General features: G+C 49.7%; 1 protein-coding gene across 1 annotated transcript in view; it reads left to right on the top strand.

The window, feature by feature from the left end:
• NRDC (nardilysin convertase) overlaps positions 1 to 27,715 on the top strand; it is a 1,316,087-nt gene that overhangs the window by 1,127,461 nt on the left and 160,911 nt on the right. The window contains exon 25 of the mRNA XM_085602630.1: positions 3,027 to 3,074. Coding sequence (XP_085458756.1) covers positions 3,027 to 3,074 — 48 coding nt within the window. The remainder of the gene's footprint in view (positions 1 to 3,026; positions 3,075 to 27,715) is intronic.

Genomic DNA, 27,715 nt, shown 5'->3' on the forward strand with positions numbered 1-27,715 from the left:
TTCTCCTGAGGCGGGCTCTGCCTCTGTTCCACCTCTTCTCCTTGGATTTGCGGGTGGTTCTTTTCTTCCTTTGTACTCTCTTGGTGCGGTCTGTCCCTCTGGGTTTTCTGGCGGACGCCCTTTGCTCCTTGGGTAGGCTGGTGGTATCTTGGCCTTCCCTTCTCCTTGTTCTTGCTTCCTTCTACTTGGAGGGGGCTGGTCCGTCCTTCCTGTCCCCATGACACATCCGCTGTTGGGGCCCTGTTTTCTTCCAAGCTGGTGAGGTTCTCTAGCAGCCGTCCTCCCCTCTGGGTATGGCTAGGATATCTATTCTACGTTAAGGAATCTGCGGCTAGTAGTCTCCATCAGATGTACAAGTTACTTACCTTCGGTAACAATGTATCTGGTAGAGACGATTCTAGCTGCAGATTCCTTCATGGCCCGCCCTTCCTCCCCGTTCTGCGAGGACCCTTCAGCTTGGTCTTCTGCACTCGCCTCTCTCCGGGTGGCATTTGTCTGCTGCGGGTGCCCTCTTTCTCTTCATCCCTGGCGGGATGCTTTGTTCTGTTTTTTTGTTCCACTCCTTTTCTGGTAATTGGACGGTAGGTTCATGTGTGCTTTTGCATCCCTGCAACCTGGTTCTTTCAGTGTGAGGAGTACTCATACTCTTTTCTTTTTTTTCATTGCTTGGGGTTTCTGACTCTGCAATCCTCTGGGTTGGGGTCTCTTGGCTGTGCCTCAGCCCTTAGCTTTTTACAGGGGGTACGACACTCCTTAATAGTGTTGTTTTGGGGTGATTTGTCATTACTCATCTGTTCCAGACTTGTTGCCCTTCACTGTTATAGATTGTGGTTGCAGACTTTCTGTAGTCTGCCCCGACATTTTTCACATGTTTTTTCTGCCTACAGGGAGGATATCGCCTTCGTTTTGCAGGGTTGCTTCTCAGAGTGGTGCTCTGCTCTTTCCTTTCCATGACTTTCAGTAACGCAGTGCTTGGCAGTGTCCCTAATGGCGCTGTTCCTCACCATTCGCTTCTTCCGTTTCTGTTTCACTGATTTTTTCGCACACTGTTCCCATACTCTCACATTTTTGTTCATGATGGCTCTGCGTTGTGGTGCAGAAAAGTTCTCCGAAGAAAACTGAGGTCAGCGCGCCGGGGTGGGACTTATGTGACCTCGCTGATGTCGCGTCTGTGGACGACGTCAGGGCGGGGTCACGTGGTACCGCCCCCGACGCGCAGAGATGCTGTGGCAAAAAAAATTCCGGATCCAGTCTCACGCCCGGTTATATTTCTACGTTAAGGAATCTGCGGCTAGAATTGTCTCTACCAGATAAAGTGAGCAAGGGACCCACGTCTGGACATACCCTGCCAACTTAGGGCGAACAAAGCAAAACCAAAGGGGATGATGGACGGCGTGTTGAACATTGCAAGCACTCACCCCCAGTCAACTGATCTGGGTTTAATCCATCATCATTCTTTAGCTCACTCCGCCACCCCAGTTCAGACATAGCCATATGCAAATCAGTCTGACCCTGTGCCTCATGGGAACAGTCCAGCCTGAACTGCCAAGCCATGTCTTCCCTGGACCGGAAACGAGCATCCTGAGACCGGTTTCGGGTTAATAAACCTCATCAGCCAGGCTATCTTGAATACAGTGGCAAAGTGAGCAAGTTACCCACGTCTGGGCATACCTTGCCAACTTAGGGCGAACAAAGCAAAACCAAAGGGGATGATGGACGGAGTGTTGAACATTGCAAGCACTCACCCCCAGTCAACTCATCTGGGTTTAATCCATCATCATTCTTTAGCTCACTCCGCCACCCCAGTTGAGACATAGCCATATACAAATCAGTCTGACCCTGTGCCTCATGGCAACAGTCCAGCCCGAACTGCCAAGCCATGTTTTCCGTCCATCAATTGTGTCTTCTGCTTTCTCGCCATAAGTGCACCATGTATGCCCAGACGTGGGTCCCGGGCTCACTGTGCCACTGCATTCAAGCTATCTTGTCTGACGAGGGGTGAAACCGGTTCTAGGATGCTTGTTTCCGGTCCAGGGAGGACCTGGCTCGGCAGTTCGGGCTGAACTGTTCCCATGAGGCACAGGGTCAAGACTGATTTGCATATGACCAGGTCTAAACTGGGGTGGCATGGCAGTTTAGGGAAGGAGATCTGGCACAGGGGACCTGGTTAGCAGGGACCCTGTGGACTTCCAGTTGAAATCACATCTTTTTCCAGGCAAACAGTGAGGGCTATCCTTGTAAAAGAGAGCCACTTTCCTACACATAATCTCCACAGTGCATAAAATAATTAGATCATACTTAAAAGTTGTCTTCTAAACTCTGCACTTTTCATCCAACCGCACAAAACTGGAGGAAACAAAAGGAAGATGAAACAATATTTTAGTGACAGCTCTAAGCATCAAAATTAAGCAGAATATTCTTAGACTAGTGTTTCTTGCTGCTTCATTGTATAACAACGTTACATTATGTTGTCCCCTTCAGAAGGAAATTAACGACTCATTCTCTTTCACTTTCCTTACTTTGAATGGCATTTTAGTTAGTGGTTGTACAGGTGTTCTTCAGTGTTTATATGTTTACACTGATGAGGACTGTTACTTTTTCAGGTGGGGTTTTATCAGTTATAGATGTAAACCTAAAACAGGGTTGCCTAATCATGACAAATTGGGTGTAAGGGCTCTGTGTTTCCCTATTTATATATAGCACAAAGAACAGCCCTTCTGGTGAAAAAGGAGGCACTGAAAAGGTAAAGTATGCAGGGGTTGCTCCCTTCAGGTAAGTAACACATTTGTGTATATTTGTATAATTGAATAAATATTGGTTGATTTAGTCAGATTTTTCCCTCACTGCTGATAATACATACTGTACCACTTTCACTTTTGCACTACTGCTTTTCCTTTTACAGGATGATGACTTTTTAATAGCAATATGTACCAAGAGCATTTTTGGGGACATGCGAAATGGCAGTCAATTAATATTTAAATAAAGGGTTAAGTAAATTCAAATAATAAAAATATTTTCTCTTTTAGTCTGGGCCTAGAAGTTTAAGAGAGTACACGCTCACAGAGCTTCTTGTGGTAAGTAGGATTTTTTTACCTCCTCATAAAAAATGCACAGCTTCCGAATTAGGATATCGCCTGAATTAATAAAAAGTTTATTCAATCCTGTAAAAAAGTGTTACTATTTCTCAGTGTTATTTTGCATTTGATCATTAGCTCACACTGATTGTTCTGCCATTTATGACTCTATTGACCTGATTGCCCAACGGGCAAATTATATTGTTAAGTTAAACATCTATAAACAATATTTTATTTAGCCCTCCACATAGAAGTGTGTGCAGGTTATTCCCCTATTCTGTTGAATGCATGGAAAAAAAGAAAGTTATTGTTACAAGACTGGGTGATAGAAAATATTGTGAGTGATGCCAGCCAACTAAATAATTGCCCTTACCAGTACAGCTTGCAGTAGATCTCTCTCATAGAGCGCTTTTTCAAGCGATGCCGTCTGGGTTTAAAACCTGCGGAACTTGTGATAGACAAATGGATACCGCAAACCGCACCAAACTACATACCGTTTGTGGTGCCTCAGAGAACATCACGACTCCGAGGATTGTGGCTTCTGCCAGCATCTTCGACCAAAGGCATTGAAAGAGCGTCGTATGAAACTCCTGGTGGTGCACTTTTCTGAAAAAACGTGTTGTAGTCAATCTTCACTGAAGTCTAAGTAGCAGGTGAGGAGTCATGCGAGTGATGTGTCGCCTCCGTCGATGACCAGGAAGTCTCCAAGAACCCAACAGTCAAAACGTAAGTCTGATGCCATCTCCCAACCTTCGGTTGAGGAGCATTTACAGGGTCTGTCTGGGCCTCCCTAAAATCCTGGAGCCAGGCCACCTCTACCCCAAATGCCGGAATATTATTTTTCCCTGCAAAAGGTTTTTGGGCATCAGTTTCCCTCTGGCCCCAAGGTAGTGGAAGGTGCCCTCACTGGCAGGGTCGACCTCTGTGACAGTTAAGCCCTCTGACTCCGCTATTGGATTCGAGACTGCAGCGGTGCACAGATTTTCAGGGTTTATACCGTCTGCATCCATTCAGCCTTTGAAGTCGGCAGCGTTGATCGGCGTCGACCCTGGGGCTTCGTAGTCTACTCATCCAGTGACCGCAGCGCCAATGGACGCTGATCTCTTTCCTATTTCCGACGTCGAGGCTTGCCGCCACGGCATCTGATTGTGCTGGCTGCGGCTCCGACATTGCCGTTCTCTTTTGATGACTCTCCGTCTGCAGTTATTCAGCCCTTGTCTGTTTTACCTGTGTGAATACACAGTTTGGTGACTGAAGGAGAGACTATTGAAGGTCAAAACCCTTTGCATGCTGTCCAACCTCCTGTGGAGGAAAATTGGCTGATTAGAGACCTCTCCAGTTTTAGATTTACTTTCTCCAGCTGGTATGGCAACGGAAGAGAGTTCATCCTTGGCTCAAATATTGAAGAGGGCATCTGTGGTGTTGGACTGCCAATTTCCCTAACTGGAATTGTTCATGGAGTCTTTAGTAAATATTGTTCATCAAGGCGAGATAGGAGTGGAGCCAATGCTCCCTTTTAATAAGTCTCTGTTTAACCTGCTTTTAGGAGCTTGGGCACAACCTATGACGGGAGCTCCAGTTTGCCTGGCTGTGAGCCATTAGCAGCGACTCGCTCCTGGGGATCCACTTTGTATCCTGCGACATCCCACTACCAAAGGGCTGGTGGTTCGAACTGATACAGCTTCTTTGGACCCTAATGCCCTTCCTTTGGTTCCATCAGGTAAAGTATCCAAATTGTTAGAAGGTTGTGGGAGGAATATATTTTCTTCTGTAAGCTCAGCTTTGAGGTCTTGAAACACTACCGGTGTTATGGGTAGGTTTTCTTATGCTTTGTGGAACTCTGAGGCACAGAGGCTGCCTTCTCTGTCAGAGGAAACCAGGATAGAGTTATTGCATGTGGTACAAGATGTCCGGGAGGCGGCAAGATTTACCATTAAATGTAGCATGGACACCACTGATTCTCTGGCTAGAGCTATGACTCAGTCAGTTGCTCTGCGCAGGCATGCATTGCTGCGTCAGTCTGAGTTTTCAGAGCCTGTGCAAGAGAGTCTCAAAGATATTCAGTTTGATGGTGTCCATTCACTTGGTGAACAGTGTGAGAAGTTGGCCTGATGTATGATGTCACTAGTTCTAGTGTACACCTTATATCAGTCCAAACAACCCTTATGGTGATTGGTTGTAAAGTCAACCTTATAGACCAACTATCCTAGTGGTAGCATGGACAAGAGCAGTCTTAGGCTAAACTCTGAATGGCATGTGAAGCCAGCTGTGATACCATATATAATCCCTTGAATACCAAATGAAAGGACACCACAACAGATATATATATAAAATAAAGTGTATTTATTCTAGTCAAACCCTCAGCACTCTTTATGAGATTAGAGGTAAGTACAACACAGTCTTATTCAAGCATACATTAAGTCACACAGGTAAGTAATACAGTTAGGCCCTAGGGGCCACGCAAACCATATACTAAAGAAGTGGTATAAGGACCACTGTCACGGAAATAGGATAGGCCTAGGCCTAGGGAATCGCTGGGGCTACACTACACTAGCAACAGTTAGGAAGTGGGAGGCCCACGGGATTCAGGTGCAGAGTGGAAACACTCACGCGTAATGCGTAAAAGTCGATAGAATTACTAGCAGGTAGAAATTAACAGTTTAAGGACACTTCTGAAGCAGCTAGAGAGTCGAGACTCGCAAACTAGACCCTAGGATAGTCACTACCCTTGTGAGCACCGAAGTACCCAAGTTACCTAGCCCACGGGCTGCGGGTGCATAGGTGTGAACTTGCGTCGGGTTTCGTCGTGGACTTCTATGGATGCCTGAAGGAAAGTTGCTGACAGGCAGTCAGTGAAGAGTGTCCGGTGGATCCCAAGGCTGGGATCAAGAAGAGAGGATACCTGCAAGCAGAAGGGACAGAGTCAAGGTCACTAGCCAGTGACCACGTGGAACCAGGAAGGAACCAGGCGATGTCGTGAAGATTGCAGGTGAAGGGTGAAGCTTGTCGCTGCAGCCACGGGTACCAGGAGACGTCGAGGACGACCAGGACCAGGAGGCGAGCTGTCCCACGAAGGCTCTTGCTGTCGGCAGCGTCAAAGTCGAACTAGGACTCACCAAGCCTTGGCAAGCGGAACCCACGAAGAACGGAGGACTTGCTTCTGGTGCAGACCAGGAAGGTCTGGGGTGCTTCTCTTTTACAAAGAAGCGGGGGCCAGTCTGGAGGAGCCAAACGAGTAGTGAAGATTTCAAGGTGTGTCGTCACAAAGGCCGCTAGCCAACGGGCAAGCAACCGGACAGACGCGGCAAGCAGGAAAATGCAGAAGGGCCCCACGCAGGACTCGTGGAGTGTGGGGGCTGATCTTCGGTGCAGATGGTGCTTGGGGTTGGGGCTTCTCAATCCCCGGTGCACAACTTCGAGGGTACCTCAGAAGCTGCGCTGGAAGATACTCACCACTTTTCCCAGGTAGCCGGTCCCACGTCTCTCGTCGCCTCCACGGATCTCAGCTCGGCTGTGGATGTGGATCAGGGTCGGAGAAGTCTGGAAGTCAAGGCTCTGGTCGGGCTCTGCAGTCGGTCCCTCGTAGAACGTTAGCAAAGCAAAGGGTAGTCTCTTGATGGTGCCTGTTTGCACAGGGTAGCCACTCCTTGGCCACAAGGGAGATTCTTCAGTCTTCTTCTTTCGTCGAATGTCGAAGGTCCAGAGTTTCTGTTCAAGTTGCAGGTTCAGGATAATCTAATCTCCTGGGGCCCAGCTACCACTCTTATACTAATCTGGGGGGCTGGGTTGCCTGCTAGGTCACGCCTTATGGGTGGGACCTGGGAGGGGGGTGGTTACACCCCCTTCCCTTTGTCCAGTTTCGCGCCAGGACTGGGGCTGGAGTGTCCCAGCACCGGTTTGAACTGGACTATGCATTGAGCACCTTGTGTGCCCCAGGCAGTGTCTCGTTTCATTCATCCCTCCCTGCCCCAATACACTAAGGCCTGTCTGGGGTGGTGCTCGCACCTTCCAAGGCAGGAAACCTATTGTCCAAGCCTCCCTTGCCGGGATCACTCCCAGCAGCAGGAGGTCAGACTTGTGTCGTGGCAGCAGCATCCATTTTGTGATGCTGGGGCTCTGGTTAACTTTAACCGGGTAAGTAGGTTACAACATGTCTTCTCCCTCTAGAAGGGAGGGATAATATCCTCATCCCCAGAAATGGGATGGGGGTATTATTCCAAAGTGTTAGACACCTTACACGACATGTTTTGATAAAGCCAAACCATAGTTACCATAACCGTTTAAGATTATAAGGCACTTTAAGAGTATATGGTAGGCTATATCATAGAACAGCTATAAGGACATGGTTCCGAAAGCTGCAGACAGGCTCAGCTCATGCTAGAGCACCATCTCACATGTTACCAAGCACTCTGCCTCCAGGATTGTTAAGGCCTGCCATAGAAGTGGCTGATAGGTACACATGTGTCTATATGTAATTTAGGTATAGGAATACTACACCTAAGCAAGGAGTGATTACACGATCTTGCCCCAGCTGAGTGATCAGCCAGTTGTGTCATAATGGAAGGCCAGGCCAGGGGTGGCATAATACATGCTGCAGCCCCTAGTAGGCCTAGGGTACACCTATGACCTGGGTACCTAAGGTACACTGTACAGGGGCCAATAAGGTGATCCTATCCAAATGGGTTATGCACCTACAGTACATAGTATCAATTTAGAGAGAGAACAGCAGGGCTGTGGGTCTGATTAGCAGGCCCACAGCCACATCTAAGTCGAAAACCAGTAAAGCAAAAGCAAAAAGTGGGGGTGAACATAGAAAGCAGACCCTACTCTCCTACACAACCCCCCCCCCCCCCCAAACTTAGGGACATTAAACTAACCTTGACCAGTTGAGTCTTCATGTTCTAAGTGGAAATATCTGGAGAGTCCATCTGCATTGGCATGGTCAGTCCCAGGTCTATGTTCCACTGTGAAGCCCATCCCCTGTAGGGAAATGGACCACCTAAGAAGTTTGGGATTTTCACCCTTCATCTGATTTAGCCACAAGAGGGGCTTATGGTCTGTCTGAATCTTGAAGTGAGTGCCAAACAAGTATGGCCTCAGCTTCTTCAGGGCCCAAACCACAGCAAAGGCCTCCCTCTCAATAGCTGACCAACGTTTCTCTCTAGGGGTCAGCCTTCTACTTATAAAAGCAATGGGCTGGTCTTGACCATCTATATTAAGTTGTGAAAGAACAGCTCCCACACCTAACTCAGAAGCATCTGTCTGGACAATGAACTCTTTGGAGTAGTCTGTACTTTTCAGAATAGGTGCACTGCACATGGCCTGCTTCAGGTCATCAAATGCTTTTTGACAGCTTACTGTCCACTGCACTTTCTTTGGCATTTTCTTGGAGGTCAAGTCATTAAGTGGTGTCACAATGGACCCGTAGTTCTTAACAAACTTTCTGTAGTACCCAGTCAGGCCCAAGAAAGCTCTGACCTGAGTCTGGGTAGTTGGAGGAGTCCAGTCCTTTATGGTCTGGATCTTGCTCTCCAGTGGTTGAACCTGACCCCCACCAACTAGGTGGTCCAGGTATACAACCTTGCTCTGCCCTATCTGGCACTTAGTGGCCTTGATAGTGAGGCCTGCCTTTTGCAGGGCCTCTAAAACATTCCTCAGGTGGACCAGGTGATCCTCCCAGGTGGAGCTAAAGACAGCAATGTCATCAAGATAAGCTGCACAGTAATCATCCAACCCAGTAAGGACTTGATTCACCAACCTTTGGAAAGTGGCAGGTGCATTCTTCAAACCAAAGGGCATTACCACAAATTGATAATGTCCTCCTGGGGTCGAGAAAGCAGTTTTGGCCTTTGCATTCTCAGCTAGTCTTATTTGCCAGTAGCCTGCTGTCAGGTCAAATGTGCTCAAAAACTTAGCAGCTGCCAGTCTGTCAATGAGCTCATCTGCCCTAGGTATTGGGTGGGCATCTGTCCTAGTGACAGCATTGAGACCTCTGTAATCCACGCAAAACCTCATCTCTCTCTTACCATCTTGGGTGTGAGGTTTTGGCACAAGGACTACAGGACTAGCCCAAGGGCTCTCTGAAGGTTCAATGACTCCCAGCTCCAACATCTTTTGTACCTCAACTTTTATGCAGTCCCTGACATGGTCAGGTTGCCTGTAGATTTTACTCTTCAGAGGCAGACTGTCACCAGTGTCCACCTCATGGGTGCACCAGTTTGTCTGACTTGGGGTCAGAGAGAACATATGTCTGTAGGATTGCAGAACCTGTCTGCAGTCCTGTTGCTGATGGACAGTGAGGCTGTCCGAAAAGACCACACCATCAACTGAGCCATCATCAGGGTTCTGAGTCAACAGGTCTGGGAGAGGGTCACTCTCTTCCTCATGCCCCTCATCTGTAGCCATGAGTAAGCCCATGTCTGCCATGTCAACATATGCCTTCAATCTGTTGACATGAAGCACCCTGTGGGGGCTTCTGGGAGTCCCAAGGTCCACCAAGTAGGTGACTTCTCCCTTTTTCTCAACAATAGTGTGGGGTCCAGACCATTTGTCTTGGAGTGCTGCTGGGGCCACTGGATCCAACACCCACACTTTCTGCCCTGGCTGGTAAACAGTCAGCACAGCCTTTTGGTCATGCCAAGCTTTTTGGAGTTCTTGGCTTGCCTCAAGGTTTTTAGAAGCCTTCTTCATATACTCTGCCATCCTGGAGCGGAGACCAAGTACATAATCCACTATATCAAGTTTGGGTTGTCTGAGAGGTCTCTCCCATCCTTCCCTTACTAAACATAGGGATCCTCTTACAGGATGCCCAAACAAAAGCTCAAAAGGGCTGTAGCCAACCCCCTTTTGTGGGACCTCTCTGTAAGCAAACAGAAGGTAGGGTAAAAGGATGTCCCATCTTCGCCTAAGCTTGTCTGGTAAACCTTTTATCATTCCCTTTAGGGTCTTGTTGAATCTCTCAACAAGCCCATTGCACTGTGGGTGATAGGGTGTGGTGAACTTGTAGTTCACACCACACTCCTTCCACATTGCAGTCAAGTATCCTGACATGAAGTTGGCACCTCTGTCAGAAATGACCTCCTTTGGAAAGCCCACTCTGGAGAATACTCCAAGCAGGGCCCTTGCCACAACAGGAGCTGTTGTGGTCCTCAGGGGAATAGCTTCTGGATACCTGGTGGCATGGTCCACTATCACCAGTATAAATCTGTGCCCAGATGCTGTTTGTGGGTCCATTGGTCCTAGAATATCTATGCCCACTCTTTCAAAGGGAACCCCCACCACAGGTAGTGGTATGAGGGGGGCCCTTGTGGTGCCACCTGATTTGCCACTGGCTTGGCAGGTGACACAGGAGCGACAAAACTCCTTGGTATCTTCTGACATATGGGGCCAGTGAAAGTGAGGGACAAGCCTGTCCCAAGTCTTGTTCTGGCCTAAGTGTCCTGCAAGGGGAATATCATGGGCCAAGGTAAGAAGGAAGCCTCTGAACTTCAGTGTTATGACCAACCTCCTGGATGCACCAGGCTTGGGGTCTCTAGCCTCTGAATACAGTAGCCCTTCATCCCAATACACTCTATGGGTACCTTGAGCATTCCCTGCAGCCTCAGCAGCAGCCTGCTGTCTGAGGGGTTCAAGAGAGGGGCAGTCTTATTGAGCCTGCCTCAGATCTGCCCTTGAAGGTCCCCCTGTCCCAAGAAACTCAACCTGATCAGGTTCCAGTTCTTCTAGGACAGTTCCTTCAGGGCTCTCAGAATCATCCTCCTGGGAGGGCTGATCCACCACCTGAGGCAGGGGGGAAGGCACAGCCTTAACCCTACTGCTCTTTCTCTTGGGTTGTGACTGGTCCATAGTTTCAGGATCCAGCACTTGTTCAGTGGTGCAGTTTTTGGCCTGTGACCTGGTCACAGCAAGGACATGTGCATCTATCCCCAGCATTTCTGCATGGGTCCTATACTCCACTTCAGACCAAACTGAAGTTTCAAGATCATTGCCCAGTAAACACTCTACAGGAAGGTCTGAACTAACAACAACTTTCTTGAGGCCAGTTACCCCTCCCCAGGAGAAGTTAACAATAGCCACACTATGGGAGGTAGTGGCATTGCTAGCGTTGGTCACTAGGTAATTCTCACCTAGTATGATCTGTCCAGGGTCCACAAAGGCAGGTGTCACCATTGTGACAGTAGCCCCAGTGTCCCTGTAGGCCTGAGCCATTCTTTGGTTGATAAAAGGAGTCTGTCTGTACTTGCCCAGGTTACTGGGGCCTACAGTAGAGGACAAAGCTAAGTCCCCATCACAGATCAGAACAGCCTGAGTAGGTATTCTGACTAGGCCAGAATCCACTTCAGTTCCCAGGGTTAACCCTACTACACCCTTTTGCTGGGAACCACCACTTACAGCTGGACTAGGGGGTACAGTTGCCTTAGGGGCAATGGTGGCTGGGGGCTTATCCTTTTTGGTGCACTCACTAAACCAATGTGAGTTGGACTTACAATAGTTGCACCATGGTTTCTTTTGGCCATCTTTCTTTCTATCCTTTTTGGGACCACCCTCCCCCTGAGCCTTTTGGGGGCCTGGTGAAGACTTCTGGTCTTTTTGTTTCTGATCATTACCCTTCTGGTCTGCCTTTTTCTGATCACCGCCCTGGTTCTGTTTTTTCTGCTTAACTCTAGTCCTGACCCATCTATCTGCCTTCTTTCCCAATTCTTGGGGAGAAGTCAGATCAGAATCAATCAGGTGTTGCTGCAGTAGCTGGGTTTGACAGTTGTTAAGTATTTGTTCTCTCATGATCAAATTATACAATCCTGTATAGTCCTTAACCTTACCTCCCACTAGCCAGCCTTCCAGAGCCTTAGTGGCACAATCTACAAAGTCAGTCCAGTCCTGAGTCTGTGTCTTCTGGGTATCCCTGAACAATAACCTGTATTGTTCAGTGGTTAGGCCAAACCCATCAATTAGAGCACTCTTCAGGACAGTGTAATTGTCTGCGTCCTCATCACTAACTGTGAGGAGCTTGTCTCTACCTTTCTCAGAGAAGGAGAGCCACAAGATAGCTGCCCACTGACTTTGGGGTACCTGCTGTACTTTGCAAGCTCTCTCCAAAGCAGTTATCCATTTGTGGATGTCATCCCCACACTTGTAGGGAGGGACAATCTTGCTCAGGTTTCTATTATCATAGTGCCTGTCTCTATCCTTAGGGATATTGCTGCCACCAGTGGGTTCTGACCCACTTAACTTTTGCTCTCTAACCAGAGCAAGCTTCTCCTTGGCAAGGGCAAGTTCTTCCCTCTGAATCATCAGATTAGCTTCCCTCATTCTGGCTTCATGCTCCTTTCTCTCAGGGGAAGTCATTCCCCTGTGAGAGGAAGCATTAGAGATGCTAGAGATATGGGAGTGGATGGATTCCCTTGAAGGGGATCTGTCCCTCCTGCTTCTCTGTGTAAGCCTACTTGGGGGTCTGTATGGGGGGACTCCATGCAAACTCCCATGTAAGCTTTGGTTAGCCTGGCTAAGTCTTCCTACTTGGCCCTGGCTGTCTACCTCTTCATCTGAAGCCCCATCTGACTCATCTGTGGTGGGTAGACCCTCCTTTGTACCTAGGGTACTGGCCTGAGAGGCCCTAAGAGTATCATACTCCTCTAGGAGTTGTACTAGCTGAAGGAGGGTAGGGTTTGCACCCTGTTTTAACTTTCTGGAGGTACACAATTGTCTCATCTCCTGAAAAGTTAGGGTATCATATCTAGAGGGAGTCTTCTTCAGACCTGCCCCTCCTGAGAGAGCATCTACTTGATCTCCTCCCAGAGACATAATCTAGTGAGGGTGTGGTGTGTGCACCTACCTACACTAGTTGTTTCTGCTAAACCTCTCTGGTAGTTGTAGTCAGGGTGTGTTACTCCCTTCAACCTACAACCACTAAGTCCAGTAGGACTTAAGTATTATAATCTATGTTATATGTACCTAAACAATATCTGTGTGATCTTTCAATTTAGTATCTCAAGATTACTATGGTATTACAACAGCAAGCTCAGATCCCAACCGCTGCTCACCAATGTGAGAAGTTGGCCTGATGTATGATGTCACTAGTTCTAGTGTACACCTTATATCAGTCCAAACAACCCTTATGGTGATTGGTTGTAAAGTCAACCTTATAGACCAGCTATCCTAGTGGTAGCATGGACAAGAGCAGTCTTAGGCTAAACTCTGGATGGCATGTGAAGCCAGCTGTGATACCATATATAATCCCTTGAATACCAAATGAAAGGACACCACAACAGATGTATATATAACATAAAGTGTATTTATTCTAGTCAAACCCTCAGCACTCTTTATGAGATTCGAGGTAAGTACAACACAGTCTTATTCAAGCATACATTAAGTCACACAGGTAAGTAATACAGTTAGGCCCTAGGGGCCACGCAAACCATATACTAAAGAAGTGGTATAAGGACCACTGTCACGGAAATAGGATAGGCCTAGGCCTAGGGAATCGCTGGGGCTACACTACACTAGCAACAGTTAGGAAGTGGGTGGCCCACGGGATTCAGGTGCAGAGTGGAAACACTCACGCGTAATGCGTAAATGTATGTGTGTTCTTATATAGCGCTCGACTTACCCTTGGGCATCTCGGCGCTTGCATTGGGAACCCGTCCTGGCTTTTCCCTGTGAGATAACCCGTACTGGGCATCCCCAAGGTGAAAGCCAAGCATCCCGCCGCAGGCGGGGCCGTAGTGGAGATTAAGCAAGCTATTGCCCAGAGTTGCAGAGTGTGAACCCATGATTCGAGTAGGCACCGAAGTGAGAATTATCGAGTCCGTGGACACTTGGGCTCAGACCCTGCCGCGTCGGGAATTGAACCCTGGTCCCAGGTCTGACCTCTGCTTCAGGGTATGCCTCCTCTAACCAGTGAGCCACACTTCTCCACCGAAAGTCGATAGAATTACTAGCAGTTAGAAATTAACAGTTTAAGGACACTTCTGAAGCAGCTAGAGAGTCGAGACTCGGAAACTAGACCCTAGGATAGTCACTACCCTTGTGAGCACCGAAGTACCCAAGTTACCTAGCCCACGGGCTGCGGGTGCATAGGTGTGAACTTGCGTCGGGTTTCGTCGTGGACTTCTATGGATGCCTGAAGGAAAGTTGCTGACAGGCAGTCAGTGAAAAGTGTCCGGTGGATCCCAAGGCTGGGATCAAGAAGAGAGGAGACCTGCAAGCAGAAGGGACAGAGTCAAGGTCACTAGCCAGTGACCACGTGGAACCAGGAAGGAACCAGGCGATGTCGTGAAGATTGCAGGTGAAGGTGAAGCTTGTCGCTGCAGCCACGGGGACCAGGAGACGTCGAGGACGACCAGGACCAGGAGGCGAGCTGTCCCACGAAGGCTCTTGCTGTCGGCGGCGTCGAAGTCGAACTAGGACTCACCAAGCCTTGGCAAGCGGAACCCACGAAGAACGGAGGACTTGCTTCTGGTGCAGACCAGGAAGGTCTGGGGTGCTTCTCTTTTGCAAAGAAGCGGGAGCCAGTCTGGAGGAGCCAAACCAGCGGTAAAGATTTCAGGATGCGTCGTCACAAAGGCCACTAGCCAACGGGCAAGCAACCGGACAGACGCGGCAAGCAGGAAAATGCAGAAGGGCCCCACGCAGGACTCGTGGAGTGTGGGGGGCTGATCTTCGGTGCAGATGGTGCTTGGGGTTGAGGCTTCTCAATCCCCGGTGCACAACTTCGAGGGTGCCTCAGAAGCTGCGCTGGAAGATACTAGCCACTTTTCCCAGGTAGCCGGTCCCACGTCTCTCGTCGCCTCCACGGATCTCCGCTCGGCTGTGGATGTGGATCAGGGTCGGAGAAGTCTGGAAGTCAAGGCTCTGGTCGGGCTCTGCAGTCGGTCCCTCGTAGAACTTCAGCAAAGCAAAGGGTAGTCTCTTGATGGTGCCTGTTTGCACAGGGTAGCCACTCCTTGGCCACAAGGGAGATTCTTCAGTCTTCTTCTTTCGTCGAATGTCGAAGGTCCAGAGTTTCTGTTCAAGTTGCAGGTTCAGGATAATCTAATCTCCCGGGGCCCAGCTACCACTCTTAAACTAATCAGGGTGGCTGGGTTACCTGCTAGGTCACGCCTTATGGGTGGGACCTGGGAGGGGGGTGGTTACACCCCCTTCCCTTTGTCCAGTTTCGCGCCAGGACTGGGGCTGGAGTGCCCCAGCACCGGTTTGAACTGGACTATGCACGGGACACCTTGTGTGCTCCAGGCATGTCTCATTCTTTTCATCCCTCCCTGCCCCAATACACTAAGGCCTGTCTGGGGTGGTGCTCGCACCTCCCAAGGCAGGAAACCTATTGTCCAAGCCTCCCTTGCCGGGATCACTCCCAGCAGCAGGAGGTCAGACTCGTGTCTGTGGCAGCAGCATCCATTTTGTGATGCTGGGGCTCTGGTTAACTTTAACCGGGTAAGTAGGTTACAACATGTCTTCTCCCTCTAGAAGGGAGGGATAATATCCTCATCCCCAGAAATGGGATGGGGGTATTATTCCAAAGTGTTAGACACCTTACACAACATGTTTCGATAAAGCCAAACCATAGTTACCATCACCGTTTAAGATTATAAGGCACTTTAAGAGTATATGGTAGGCTATATCATAGAACAGCTATAAGGACATGGTTCCGAAAGCTGCAGACAGGCTCAGCTCATGCTAGAGCACCATCTCACATGTTACCAAGCACTCTGCCTCCAGGATTGTTAAGGCCTGCCATAGGAGTGGCTGATAGGTACACGTGTCTATATGTAAGTTAGGTATAGGAATACTACACCTAAGCAAAGAGTGATTACACTACCTTGCCCCAGCTGAGTGATCAGCCAGTTGTGTCATAATGGAAGGCCAGGCCAGGGGGTGGCATAATAAATGCTGCAGCCCCTGGTAGGCCTAGGGTACACCTATGCCCTGGGTACCTAGGGTACACTGTACAGGGGCCAATAAGGTGATCCTATCCAAATAGGTTATGCACCTAAAGTACATAGTTCAATTTAGAGAGAGAACAGCAGGGCTGTGGGTCTGTTTAGCAGGCCCCCAGCCACATCTAAGTCGAAAACCAGTAAAGCAAAAGCAAAAAGTGGGGGTGAACATAGAAAGCAGACCCTACTCTCCTACAGTGGCCATATGGGAGAGGCGGAGATCAGAGGCCTCTGGTCTCCGGCGGAGTCTCGCCTCCACATCAACTTGTTGGAGCTGAGAGCGATCCGACTTGCACTGAAAGCCTTCCTTCCCTCTGTCCGGGGAAGTGTCGTGCAGGTGTTCACGGACAACACCGCCGCCATGTGGTATTGCAACAAACAGGGCGGGGTGGGGTCGTGGACCCTTTGTCAGGAGGCTCTGCGCCTCTGGACGTGGCTGGAACACCAGGGCGTCACCCTAGTGGTTCAACATCTGGCGGGCTCTCTGAACGCCAGAGCAGACGAACTCAGCCGCCGGTGCATGATGGATCACGAATGGCGTCTGAACTCCGAGGTGGCGCAAGGTCTCTTTCAGCAGTGGGGAGAGCCTTGGTTAGATCTATTCGCCACTGACGAGAACGTGCAATGTCAGCAGTTCTGCGCGTTGGAATTTCCAAGGCGGCACTCGCTCGGAGACACTTTTCGTCGCGAGTGGAGTTGCAGTCTGTTGTACGCCTTTCCGCCTATACCACTTCTGCCCAGAGTGCTGAAGAAGATCAGTCGCGACCGGGTCCAAGTCATCTTGGTGGCTCCGGATTGGGCACGAAGGTACTGATATCCCGAGCTACTCAGTATGTTGACCGATCCTCCGATACTTCTGCCCCTTCGGGAGGATCTTCTGTCGCAGCAGCAGGGGACGGTCCTCCACCCGAACCTGTCCAGCCTCCACCTCCATGCGTGGAGATTGAGCGGCGGCAGTTGATGCCATTTGACTTGCCTCCTGAAGTCTGTGATATCATTCTGGCAGCCAGGCGTCCCTCCACAAAGACGGTATACGCCTGCCGGTGGAACAAATTTGTGGCATGGTGCACAGCAAAGGCTGTGGATCCCCTTCCCGCCCCTCTTTCTGAGGTTCTCCTCTTTCTTCTTTCTTTGGCCCAGCAGGGCTCTGCCCTGGGCACCTTGAAAGGTTATCTTGCTGCCCTCTCTGCCTTCTTACGGCTTCCTGATCAGCCCTCTCTTTTCAAGTCCCCTGTAGTGTCACGCTTTCTTAAAGGCATTACTCACACGTTCCCTCCTGTCCCTTTCGTAATGCCTCAGTGGGACTTGAATCTTGTCTTAACTCCTGATGTGTGCTCCCTTTGAGCCACTTCACAATTGTCCTCTTCGTCTTCTAACTCTTAAGACTGCTTTCCTGGTAGCCATCACCTCGGCTAGACGGGTGAGTGAGCTCCAGGCTCTATCGTCCAAGCCTCCTTTTCTATCTGTTCATCCGGACAAGGTTGTCCTTCGGCCTCGTCCTTCCTTTCTACCGAAAGTGGTGACCCCCTTTCATCTTGGGCAATCTGTCACCTTGCCCACCTTCTTTCCGCATCCTTCCAAAGAGGAAGAGCGGCTCCACCGTCTGGACCCAAAACGTGCGCTCTCCTTTTATTTGGACCGCACAAAACAGTTCCGAGTGGACAACCAGCTTTTCATTGGCTATGTGGGTGCAAAGAAGGGAAAAGCTCCTGTTGGGCTGCGAGCCCATTCTACTCGGGCCACGGCGGCTACTACTGCTTTGGGACGGGGAGTCCCTTTGCAGGACATCTGTCAGGCGGCAACGTGTGCTTCGCTACACACGTTTGCCAGGCATTGTTGCCTTGACAGCCAAGTCCGGAGGGATGGCTTCTTTGGCCGTTCTGTCCTCCAGGACTTTCTGGTGTGATCTTGGTTCGCAGACCCACCACCGGGGTTGGTATTGCTTGGGTATCTATTCTAAGGTGAGGAATCTAACTAACGTGTTTCTTTCAGATCAACAAGTTACTTACCTTCGGTAACGATGCATCTGTAAGAAACATTAGTTAGTTAGATTCCTCACTGACCCACCCATCCTCCCCGTTCTGCGAACTGACATCTAGGGTTAAGGCTATCCCTTTCAGGGCCCTAGAGTTTTTTGGCACCAGTGTAGGTCTCTTGCATGGCTCTGCGTTCCTGGCGCGGAAAGCTATGTACAAGAACTGACGTCAGCGCGCGAGGGCGGCGTCTAAGTACTCCGACGACGTCATTCCGGTGCACGACGACGGACACGGAGCCGCAGACGACGCCTAGCGACGCGCAAGGGGTATTGCTGACGAAAAATCTTCCGGATCTAGTCTGACGCCTGGGGATATTCTAAGGTGAGGAATCTAACTAACTAATGTTTCTTACAGATACATCGTTACCGAAGATAAGTAACTTGTTCAACAAGCCGTCTCCATGGAGCCGACGGGGGAATGGAAAGTGAAAGTGCTGAGGAGGAAGGGGGACAGGAGATGTGCACACCGCGTGGCTGTACGTGCGCGTTGACAGGCTCCAATCGCCAAAAGCCCTGCGCGTGCCCATCTCCTGTCCCACTTCCAAGGCAAGTCAGCAATAATAGATCTCGCTGGCGACAGCGCTTTCGCGCTGCGTTCGCCAGGCGAGACCTAAAAAGGAGATCGATCTAACCCTAGCTGCTATAGACCGATCTGTCTGATTGATAATACCCTAAAAATCCTAGGAAGGGTCGTGTTTAACAAAATTAGGACATGGGCCGAAAAGGAACACATTTTAAATCTGTGCCAGCTGGGTTTTAGGAGCAAACTGGGAACAATCGAACAGTGTCTTAATTTAAATCTTATTATTGGCAAGTACACAATAGCACAGAAGTCACCTATTTGACCTTCATGGACCTCACCTCAGCGTTCGATTTTGTCAACAGGTCACGCTTGTGGTCGGTCCTTTTAAACTATAGGTTGGACGAGGCCTTGGTTCACTTTTTGGCACACTTGCACAGAGGCTTGAAGGTGCGGTTAAGGATCAGTAATGATGGTAGGTCTCAGGGGAGATAGTTATTGTTAGAGGGGTCAGACAGGGATGTGTACTGGCCCCTCTCCTATTTATTTACATAAACAAATTACATAATGCCCTGTCAGAACTCACTAATGACGTACCAAAAATTAATGGACATGTACTTCCCGCGCTCTTATATGCAGATGATGCGGTCCTTATGAGCCGCACTATGTACTTTAGTTGGGGGTTTCGTATCCTTTATGGCAGATCTAGTCCTCTGCACCAATTTTAAGAAATCCTTTAAATGACTTATGGCCCAAAAAAACACTATCAATTCAATAACCTCAGGTCATGAACGCCTACTATGCATCCGCACTTTTCCCTATTTGGGTTTAGTATTTTCTGACACTGGATCTTGGGCAGCCCATGCTGCCCATAGTAGAAGTAAGTTTTTAAAAGCAACCAACTCTATTTTGAGTCTTCCACAACCAAAACAGGCAGAGGTAGTTTTACCCTTAATGAAGATCTATAAATCGCAGTGTATCCCCACCGCCACATATGGCGCTGAAGTCTGGGGTTTTATAAATTGCAGTGGGATCCAAAGAGAGGAAAATAGATTTTGCAGGAAACTTCTAGGGGCCCATATTTCCTCCCCGAACTATGTATGTCATAAGGAACTAAATTTGTATTGTATAGTAGATTTTTTCAGGTCACGCCCAGCTATATTTTGGCTAAAAATCTGGCTAAACCCAGCAGCAACCTTAACAAGGGAGATCATTGTAGACTGCCTTAACTGCGACACAGGAAGATCCTTCCCCTTGCTTTTCGCTGTTAGAAAAAGCCTAACCAGTGCGAACCTTGAACATATCTTCTTAAACCCATTAGCACTAGAGGGTATGAATAAAAAAGTCTTCATGGGTGCATTGTATGAATCTTATAACAATGAAAGGCACACCACAGAGCGTCTAAAACCTTCAGTCGCTAGGTACAGGTCCCTACTGGAGTTAAATAGCCCTCAAATGCATATGCCATCTAAATACCTTCTGAAGAGTATTGGACGTTGGGGGAGGAGCCTGCTTTTTCGCCTTAGGGATGGCACTTTAAAATACTCACTTTGCTTCCCCCTGGGATTTAACATTAATCTTGAGCAAATGCCCTGCCCGTGTGGCACCGGCAGCAACCAAACGGTAGTTCACTCTTTATTCTTTTGCAACTTTTACGTAAAGTACACAAAACAATACTTGATTCCATATTTTAAGGCATTTGCTAATATTGATTATAGAACAGCGCACCTTGAGATTCTTAAACTTGAAAGTGACGATTTGATTTTTCGTGTCAGCTCATTTCTGAGAGCGGCAGTCCGCTCACGTATCTCTATTTTTAATGTGTTAAGGGCACTCGAACACATAATATTGTCCTTTCGCACGCAGTTACCTCTATTTTCTTAGTCATACACCAATTAAAGCGCTATTTGTAGGCTGGAAAATCTTAAAAGCTTTAAATGTAACCGCACTTATACTATGCTGCTAATATTGTTAACAACCAATTGCACTTTATTTTAAAATGATGTTGCTGCTACATGTCTGTCCAACTCTTTTAATGTGCTAACACTTTAACGCCGCTATCTGCTTAGCAATTTTAACATTTTAACTATGATATTGTTGTCGTATATTATGCCTTTTTAATTTTGTGGACAATTGTATCCTTTTTTTTTTTTTTATCGAAATTTCTTTATAACCAAAGCTTTTATGCACTGTTCTTTTAAACAAGAATTGTATTGCTGTTGGTGGTGTTTGAACTGTGCTTTCATGGATATTTGTATCCGAATAAACATTATTGAATTAAATAACATATCGTGGACAGTTTTTCTAGATGCAGATAAATAACATATCAAGGACAGTGTAAGTAGAGGGAATCAACAAAAGGGACAAAAATTGACCCTGTGATAGCACATGGGCAAAACATGGACAGCTTTCTTAGTTGCAGCTAAATAACATATCATGGACAATGTATATTGAGGAAAACAACAGAGGTACAATAATAAACCTTATGATAGCAAGCCTAGTCAGATTTCCTAGATGCAGGTAAATAACAAAAATGGACAAACGTATATTGAGGAAAACAACAGAGGGACAATAATTAACCCTGTGATAGCACATGGGCAGCTGCAGCCGGACCCGAGTGGTCACTGTGAGGGGGTGGGAGAGGACTTGGGGAAGAGAACCGTTATGGATTAGATAATGAAGAAAGTGGGAATTCAGTTGTGTCACCAGAGCGACAACGGTAGACGTAAGACTCAAATCCAGAGGGTGGGACGCAGCGTTGCTCGCCAGGTTGGTATCAGTAGGGAAAGGTAAATTAGTGAGGGCGTCATCAGGGGAGTAAGTGGGAGAAACTTACTGAGCAAGACAAATTGTTAGGTTAGTGGATCCCATTAGGGAGTGCGAGATCGAGTAGATCTTTGCCAAGTTGAGGGGCTGGGTATCAGGGGACTAGGAGTGATGTTAGCCATGGTGATTAGGTGAAGGGAACAGTAAAGGAGAGCGCACAGCGGGACGTGAAGAATGGGTCAGCTTTTCAGAGGGAGGAGAGGGGGGTCACCTGTAATGGTTAGAAAGGGGTAGAGGGCCGGTGCAAACCACATCACTAATCCGGGGATCGGGTGGTTCGCCTAACCATACAGCAATATCAAGCGCAGTTCAGGTGATGACACAACAAAAATGATTAACACAGGCATCCAAAAGTGTAATTCAGGTGGTGACACAACAAAAGGTTAACCCAAGCACCCAAAACCACAATTCAGGCGGTGACACAACAAAACAGTTAACTCAAGCACCCATAGCCACAGTGAGGGCTAGGAGGTAGAGGTGAATAGCAAGTGTGCATAGAAAGCGCAGTTCAGGCAGTGGCATATCAAACTGTTAGGTAGATGAGGAATCCGCATAGGCTCCAACCGCCATGTGGAAGCTTGGAGAGCTCGATCATTGTTCAACTGGGATAGGGGAGGTCGCCATTTTGGGACTCAACGGAGGCAGAGACGCTCAAAGTTTGGGAAGGAATCAGCCCGGGCGGCGCGTTGGGGGGCGGATCAGTAGAGGGTTCGATGGGTCTTGAATGATCGCAGCAGGTGGAGGGAGTCTTACGGAGAACGCCTAGATCTGGGGTATGCTCACCAGGTCTACGAGGGTCATCACAGACGGAGGGTAAAGATCACTGAGTTTTTCATTTACCCGGATCGGCTGTACGGATGGACGGGTCAGCTACAGGTAATTCCATGCAGGCGACAAGCAGAAAGACCGATTCGGAGTGGGCTCACTGGGGCGTCACGGATCGAGGGTCGTCACAGACGGTGGGTAAAAAACACTGAGTTCATTTACCCGGATTGGCTGTACGGATCAACGGGTCAGCAGAAGGAGGAGGATAGATCCGGAGCGGGCTCACCGGGACATCACGGATCGCAGCATAAAGTGAGAAGCTTTGAGAAAGCACTCAGTTCCGTTAACAGTTGCGGGTTCAGATGGTCCGGCAATCCAGGGGATAATTACAGATTTTGTAGTCCCCAAGCCGGTAGCTCTTGCGAGGAGTTCTTACACGTCAGCCATCTTAGGTCACTCACCCTTAGCATAGGTCACTCACAGCTTAGGGCTGCAGTCGGTGATCACCGCTTGCCTCTTGGGCCGCTATTCCCACGCGGTGTGGGATGCCGTTGCACAGGTGTTGCCTCAGTGTCCTGAAGAGGCCCAAGCTGTGCTGTCTCATGCTGTTGCCGAGGGTAAGGATGTGGCTAAGTTCGCCATTTGGTGTGGTTTGGGCACCGCAGACGCACTAGGTAGAGCCATTTCTATGACTGTGGCGCTTCGTCGGCACGCCTGGTTGAGATCTACCGGGTTCTCGCCAGATGTACCATGCTAACTCATGGACATGCCCTTTGATGGCACCCGTCTGTTTGGTGATAAGGCTGACAGTGCACTGGAGCGTTTAAAGGACTCGCGGGCTACGGCCAATTCCTTAGGTCTTTCCACAAAAAGCCCAGCCACTCCTGGTTTTCGTTCCTTTTGTGGCCAAGGCAGGGGTGCCCAGGCACGTTCCTTCAGCAAGCCTGTACAGAGCAAGCCTCAGTGCGGCCACGGTTTCCGCAGGGGCGTGTCTGGGAATCAGCGCTGGGGGTCAGTCCACTTCCGCCCCAGCTGCTTCTACCTCCAAACCTTCCTAATCTGAGCTTTGTGGAGCACCCCACGCTGGTGGGTGGCAGGATCCTTCATTACCTCCCCCACTGACACGCTATCACATCGGACAAGTGTGTGTTGCAGATCATCCGCACGGGTTACTCCCTTCCCTTTCAGTCCACCCCTCCAACCATGCCACCTCATTACCACCGCATGTCGAGGGAACACTTGGTAACTCTCCATCAGGAAGTTACGACCCACTTGGCCATGGGGGCCATCGAGTGCGTTCCTGGGCCGGAAGTAGGGAGTGGTTGTTATTCCCACTACTTTCTGGTCCCCAAGAAGTCCCATCTTGGACCTCCGGAACGTCAACCGCTTCCTCTGGAAGGAGAAGTTCAAAATGCTGTCTCAGGTCTTTCCTGCCCTCGACCCTGGAGACTGGATGGTAGCGTTGGACTTGCAGGATGCATATTTTCACATCCCCGTCCTGCCGGACCATCGGCGTTACCTGCGTTAATGGTAGGACTGGGGCATTTTCAGTTTGCTGTGCTCCCTTTTGGCCTTACCAGCACCCCTCGGGTGTTCACGAAAGTGATGGCGGTGGTCACAGCTCATCTGCACCGGTCAGGGGTGCCAGTCTTCCCCTACCTCGACGACTGGTTGTTGAAGGCGGGCTCGCCCCTGGCAGTCGTCTCCCACCTTCAGGCTACGGCGGACCTGCATTTGCTGGGTTTCTCCATCAACGTGCCAAAGTCGCACCTGAGGCCCTCTCAGCAGCCCCCCTTCATCGGAGCGGTTCTAGATTCGACATGGTTTCGGGTTTATCCTCCAAAGCAGTGAGTCCGGGATATTCAGGCTATGATTCCGATCTTTCAGCCTCTATCCCGGGTTTCAGGCAGGATGACCCTCCGGCTCCTGGGCATGATGGCCTCCTGCTAGTGCAACGTGCCAGATGGCATATGTGGGCTCTGCAGTGGGACCTGAAGTTCCAGTGGGCACAGCATCAGGGCAACCTGTCCGATCATGTCCAGATTTCGGAGGGCACTGCACGACAATTGCAGTGGTGGCTCACAAATCGCGATTGGGTCAATGGCAAATCCCTCTCCCTTGCCCAACCGGAGCACACAGTGGTGACGGATAGGTCCCCTCCTGGGATGGGGAGGCCACTTGGGAGAGGCGGAGATCAGAGTACTCTGGTCTCCGGCGGAGTCCCGGCTCCATATCAACCTTTTGGAGCTTCGGGCGATCCGACTTGCACTGAAGGCATTCCTTCCCTTTGTCCGGGGAAGTGTGGTGCAGGTGTTCACAGACAACACCACAGCCATGTGGTATTGCAACAAACAGGGCGGGGTGGGGTCATGGACCCTATGTCAGGAGGCTCTACGCCTCTGGACATGGCTGGAACATCAGGGCATTACATTGGTGGTTCAACACCTGGTGGGTTCTCTGAACGCCAGGGCGGATGAACTCAGCTGCCGGTGCTTGATGGATCATGAATAGCGTCTTCACTTGGAGGTGGTGCGATGTCTCTTTCAGCATTCGGAGAGCCTTGGTTAGATCTTTTCGCCACTGAAGAGAACGCGCAATGTCATCAGTTCTGCCCATTGGAATTTCCAAGGCAGCACTCGCTAGGCGACGCTTTTCGTCGTGAGTGGAGTTGCGGTCTATTGTACGACTTTTTGCCTATACCACTTCTGCCCAGAGTTCTGAAGAAGATTCGGCGCGACCGGGCCCAAGTCATCCTTGTGGCTCCGATTGGACACGAAGATGCTGGTATCCCGAGCTACTCAGCATCCCCGATCCGACTGTCTCTTCAGGAGAATCTTCTGTCGCAGCAGCAGAGGACAGTCCTCCACCCGAACCTGTCCAGCCTCCACCTCCATGCGTGGAGAGTGAGCGGCGACAGTTGACAGCTTTTGATCTTTCTCCCGCAGTCGGTGATGTCATTCTGGCAGCCAGGCGTCCCTCCACTAAAACGGTGTACGCCTGCAGATGGAACAAGTTTGTAGCATGGTGCACAGCTAAGACTGTGGATCTCCTTTCTGCCCCTCTTTCCGAAGTCCTTCTGTTCCTTTTTTCTTTGGCCCAGCAGGGCTCTGCCCTGGGCACTATCAAAGGTTATCTTTCGGCCATCTCTGCCTTTTTACGGCTTCCAGATCAGCCTTCTCTTTTTAAGTCCCTGGTTGTTAACCATTTCCTGAAAGGCATTACACACACATTTCCTCCTGTGCAGTTCGTCATGCCTCAATGGGACTTAAACCTTGTCTTGACATATCTGATGTGCGCTCCCTTCGAGCGTCTTCATGCCTGTCCCTTACGTCTTCTTACTCTCAAGACGGCTTTCCTTGTAGCTCTCACCTCTGCCAGAAGAGTGAGTGAGTTCCAGGCTCTTTCTTCTAAACCTCCTTTCCTTTCTGTTCACCCGGACAAGGTGGTTTTAAGGACCGGTCCTTCTTTCTTGCCAAAGGTTGTCATGCCCTTCCATATCGGGCAGGCCATCACTTTGCCTACCTTCTTTCCACCTCCGAATCCTTCAAAAAAAGGACCCAAAACATGCACTCCCGTTCTACCTGAAGCGCACACAACAGTTCAGGGTGGATGACCAGCTCTTTGTTGGCTATGTGGGCGCCAAACAAGGTCGGGCCGTGCATAAACGAACCATTTATCGGTGGGTCGTTCTGTGCATCAAAGCCTGTTATTCGTTGGCTAAGAAGGAGCCTCCTGTGGGGCTGCGTGCCCATTCTACCAGGGCGACAGCAGCCCCTACTGCCTTGGGACGCGGCGTCCCCTTGCAGGACATTTGTCAGGCAGCTATGTGGGCCTCGCTGCACACGTTTACCAAGCATTACTGCCTTGACAGTCGGGTCCGGAGAGACGGCTTTTCTGGCCGTTCTGTTCTCCGTGACTTTCTGGTGTAATCCTGTTTGCAGACCTACCACCGGGGTTGGTATTGCTGGGGTATCTATTCTAAGGTAAGGAATCTATCACTAACGTGTATCTTTCAGATGCACAAGTTACTACTTGTGTAACGATATAGCTATAAGAGACATTACTTAGTGATAGATTCCTTACCGCCCCACCCATCCTCCCCGTTCTGCGAACTGATTTCTAGGGTTAAGGTCATTGTGAGAAGTGGCCTGATATGTAGTGCTCACTATTCTAGTGATCACTGTGTATCATTCCATACGACCCTTATTGATGATTGGTTGTAAGTCAACCTTATAGACCAGCTATCCTAGTAGCGTGGACAAGAGCAGTCTTCAGGCTAAACTCTAAAGGGCGTGTTAAGCCAGCTGTTTACCATCACATATACCCCTTGAACGCCAAGTGAAAGGACACCACACAAGTTGTTATGAAAATAAAGGATATTTATTTATAACAAGACTACCCTGGCTCTTTATGAGTCAGGGAGCTAAGCACACTACAAAACTCTTAGAAAAAATACTTCTGGTTGCACAACTTACACAAATGCCCGAAGGGCACGAAACCATTCCACTGCAAGTGGAATGGGAGAGGTTAGAAAGTTTAAAGTGACTGATTCCGGAGGAATCCGTTCAGTGGGACTAAACGAAAAAGGAACTGGACACTTGTAGAGTGAACCTACGATGGAGCACCGAGATGCTCGAGTTACCTAGCCCTGCGGCTGCGTGGGGTTCAGCAAGATGTCGGGAGTCCTCGTTGTAGTCTCAGGAGCCTGAAAGAAGTTGTTGCTGGCAGGCGACCAGTGTCGATGTTCAGCGAGATCCAAGCCTGGATCGGTGATGAAGGAAACCTGAAAGCAGAGGGGACTCAGTTCTCAACCGCTAGCCAGCGATCGTGTGGGTACCAGGAAGGTACCGGCTGAAGTCACCCCGACCAGGTGAGTGGATGACGTCGGACTCGGCTGTTCCTCGGACCAGGAGGCGCGGCGGCGACCAGGATGGAGGGCGAGCTGTCCCACGAAGGTGTCTGCTGTCTATGATGCTGGGCCCAGGAATGGGGCAGCAGGTCTTGGCAGTGGCAAACCCACGCGGTGGAGTCAAGATGGCGTCGGGAGTGGACCAGGAGGGTCCGAGGTACTCCTCTGTTGAAGGGGAGCAAGAGCCAGTCTGGAGCAACCAGACCAGTGATGAAAGTCTGTCGTGGTGCGTCGTGAAGAGGGCCACAAGCCGGTCGGCGAGTGGTCGGACAACGCGGTGAGCAGCAAGGAGCAGAAGGGCCCCCACGCAGATCTCGTGGATGCTGGGGAGGCAGACTTCGGTGCTGGAGCCGCTCAGGGTTAGGGCTTCTCAAACCCTAGGTGCACTCACTCGAGGGTCCCTCGGTGGGCGTGCTAGATAAGCGTTGTGCAGGTTCTGAAGATGGCCGGTCCCGCAGGTCTCGTCACACCTACGAATCTCAGCTGGGCTGATGATGTAGGTAGAGGTCAGAGATGGCAGGGAACCCAGGTCTCGTCAAGCTGGGCAGTCTTGATCCGTGGGAGAGACGTACAGCAAACCGCAAGCGCTTAGGTGGTGCCTGCTGGTGCAGGGTGGCTACTCCTTAGCCACAAGGGAGAGTCTTCAGAAATAGT

Source organism: Triturus cristatus, chromosome 4_2 (assembly GCF_964204655.1).
Source record: "Triturus cristatus chromosome 4_2, aTriCri1.1, whole genome shotgun sequence".
In the NCBI taxonomy this organism is placed as follows: Eukaryota; Metazoa; Chordata; class Amphibia; order Caudata; family Salamandridae; genus Triturus; species Triturus cristatus.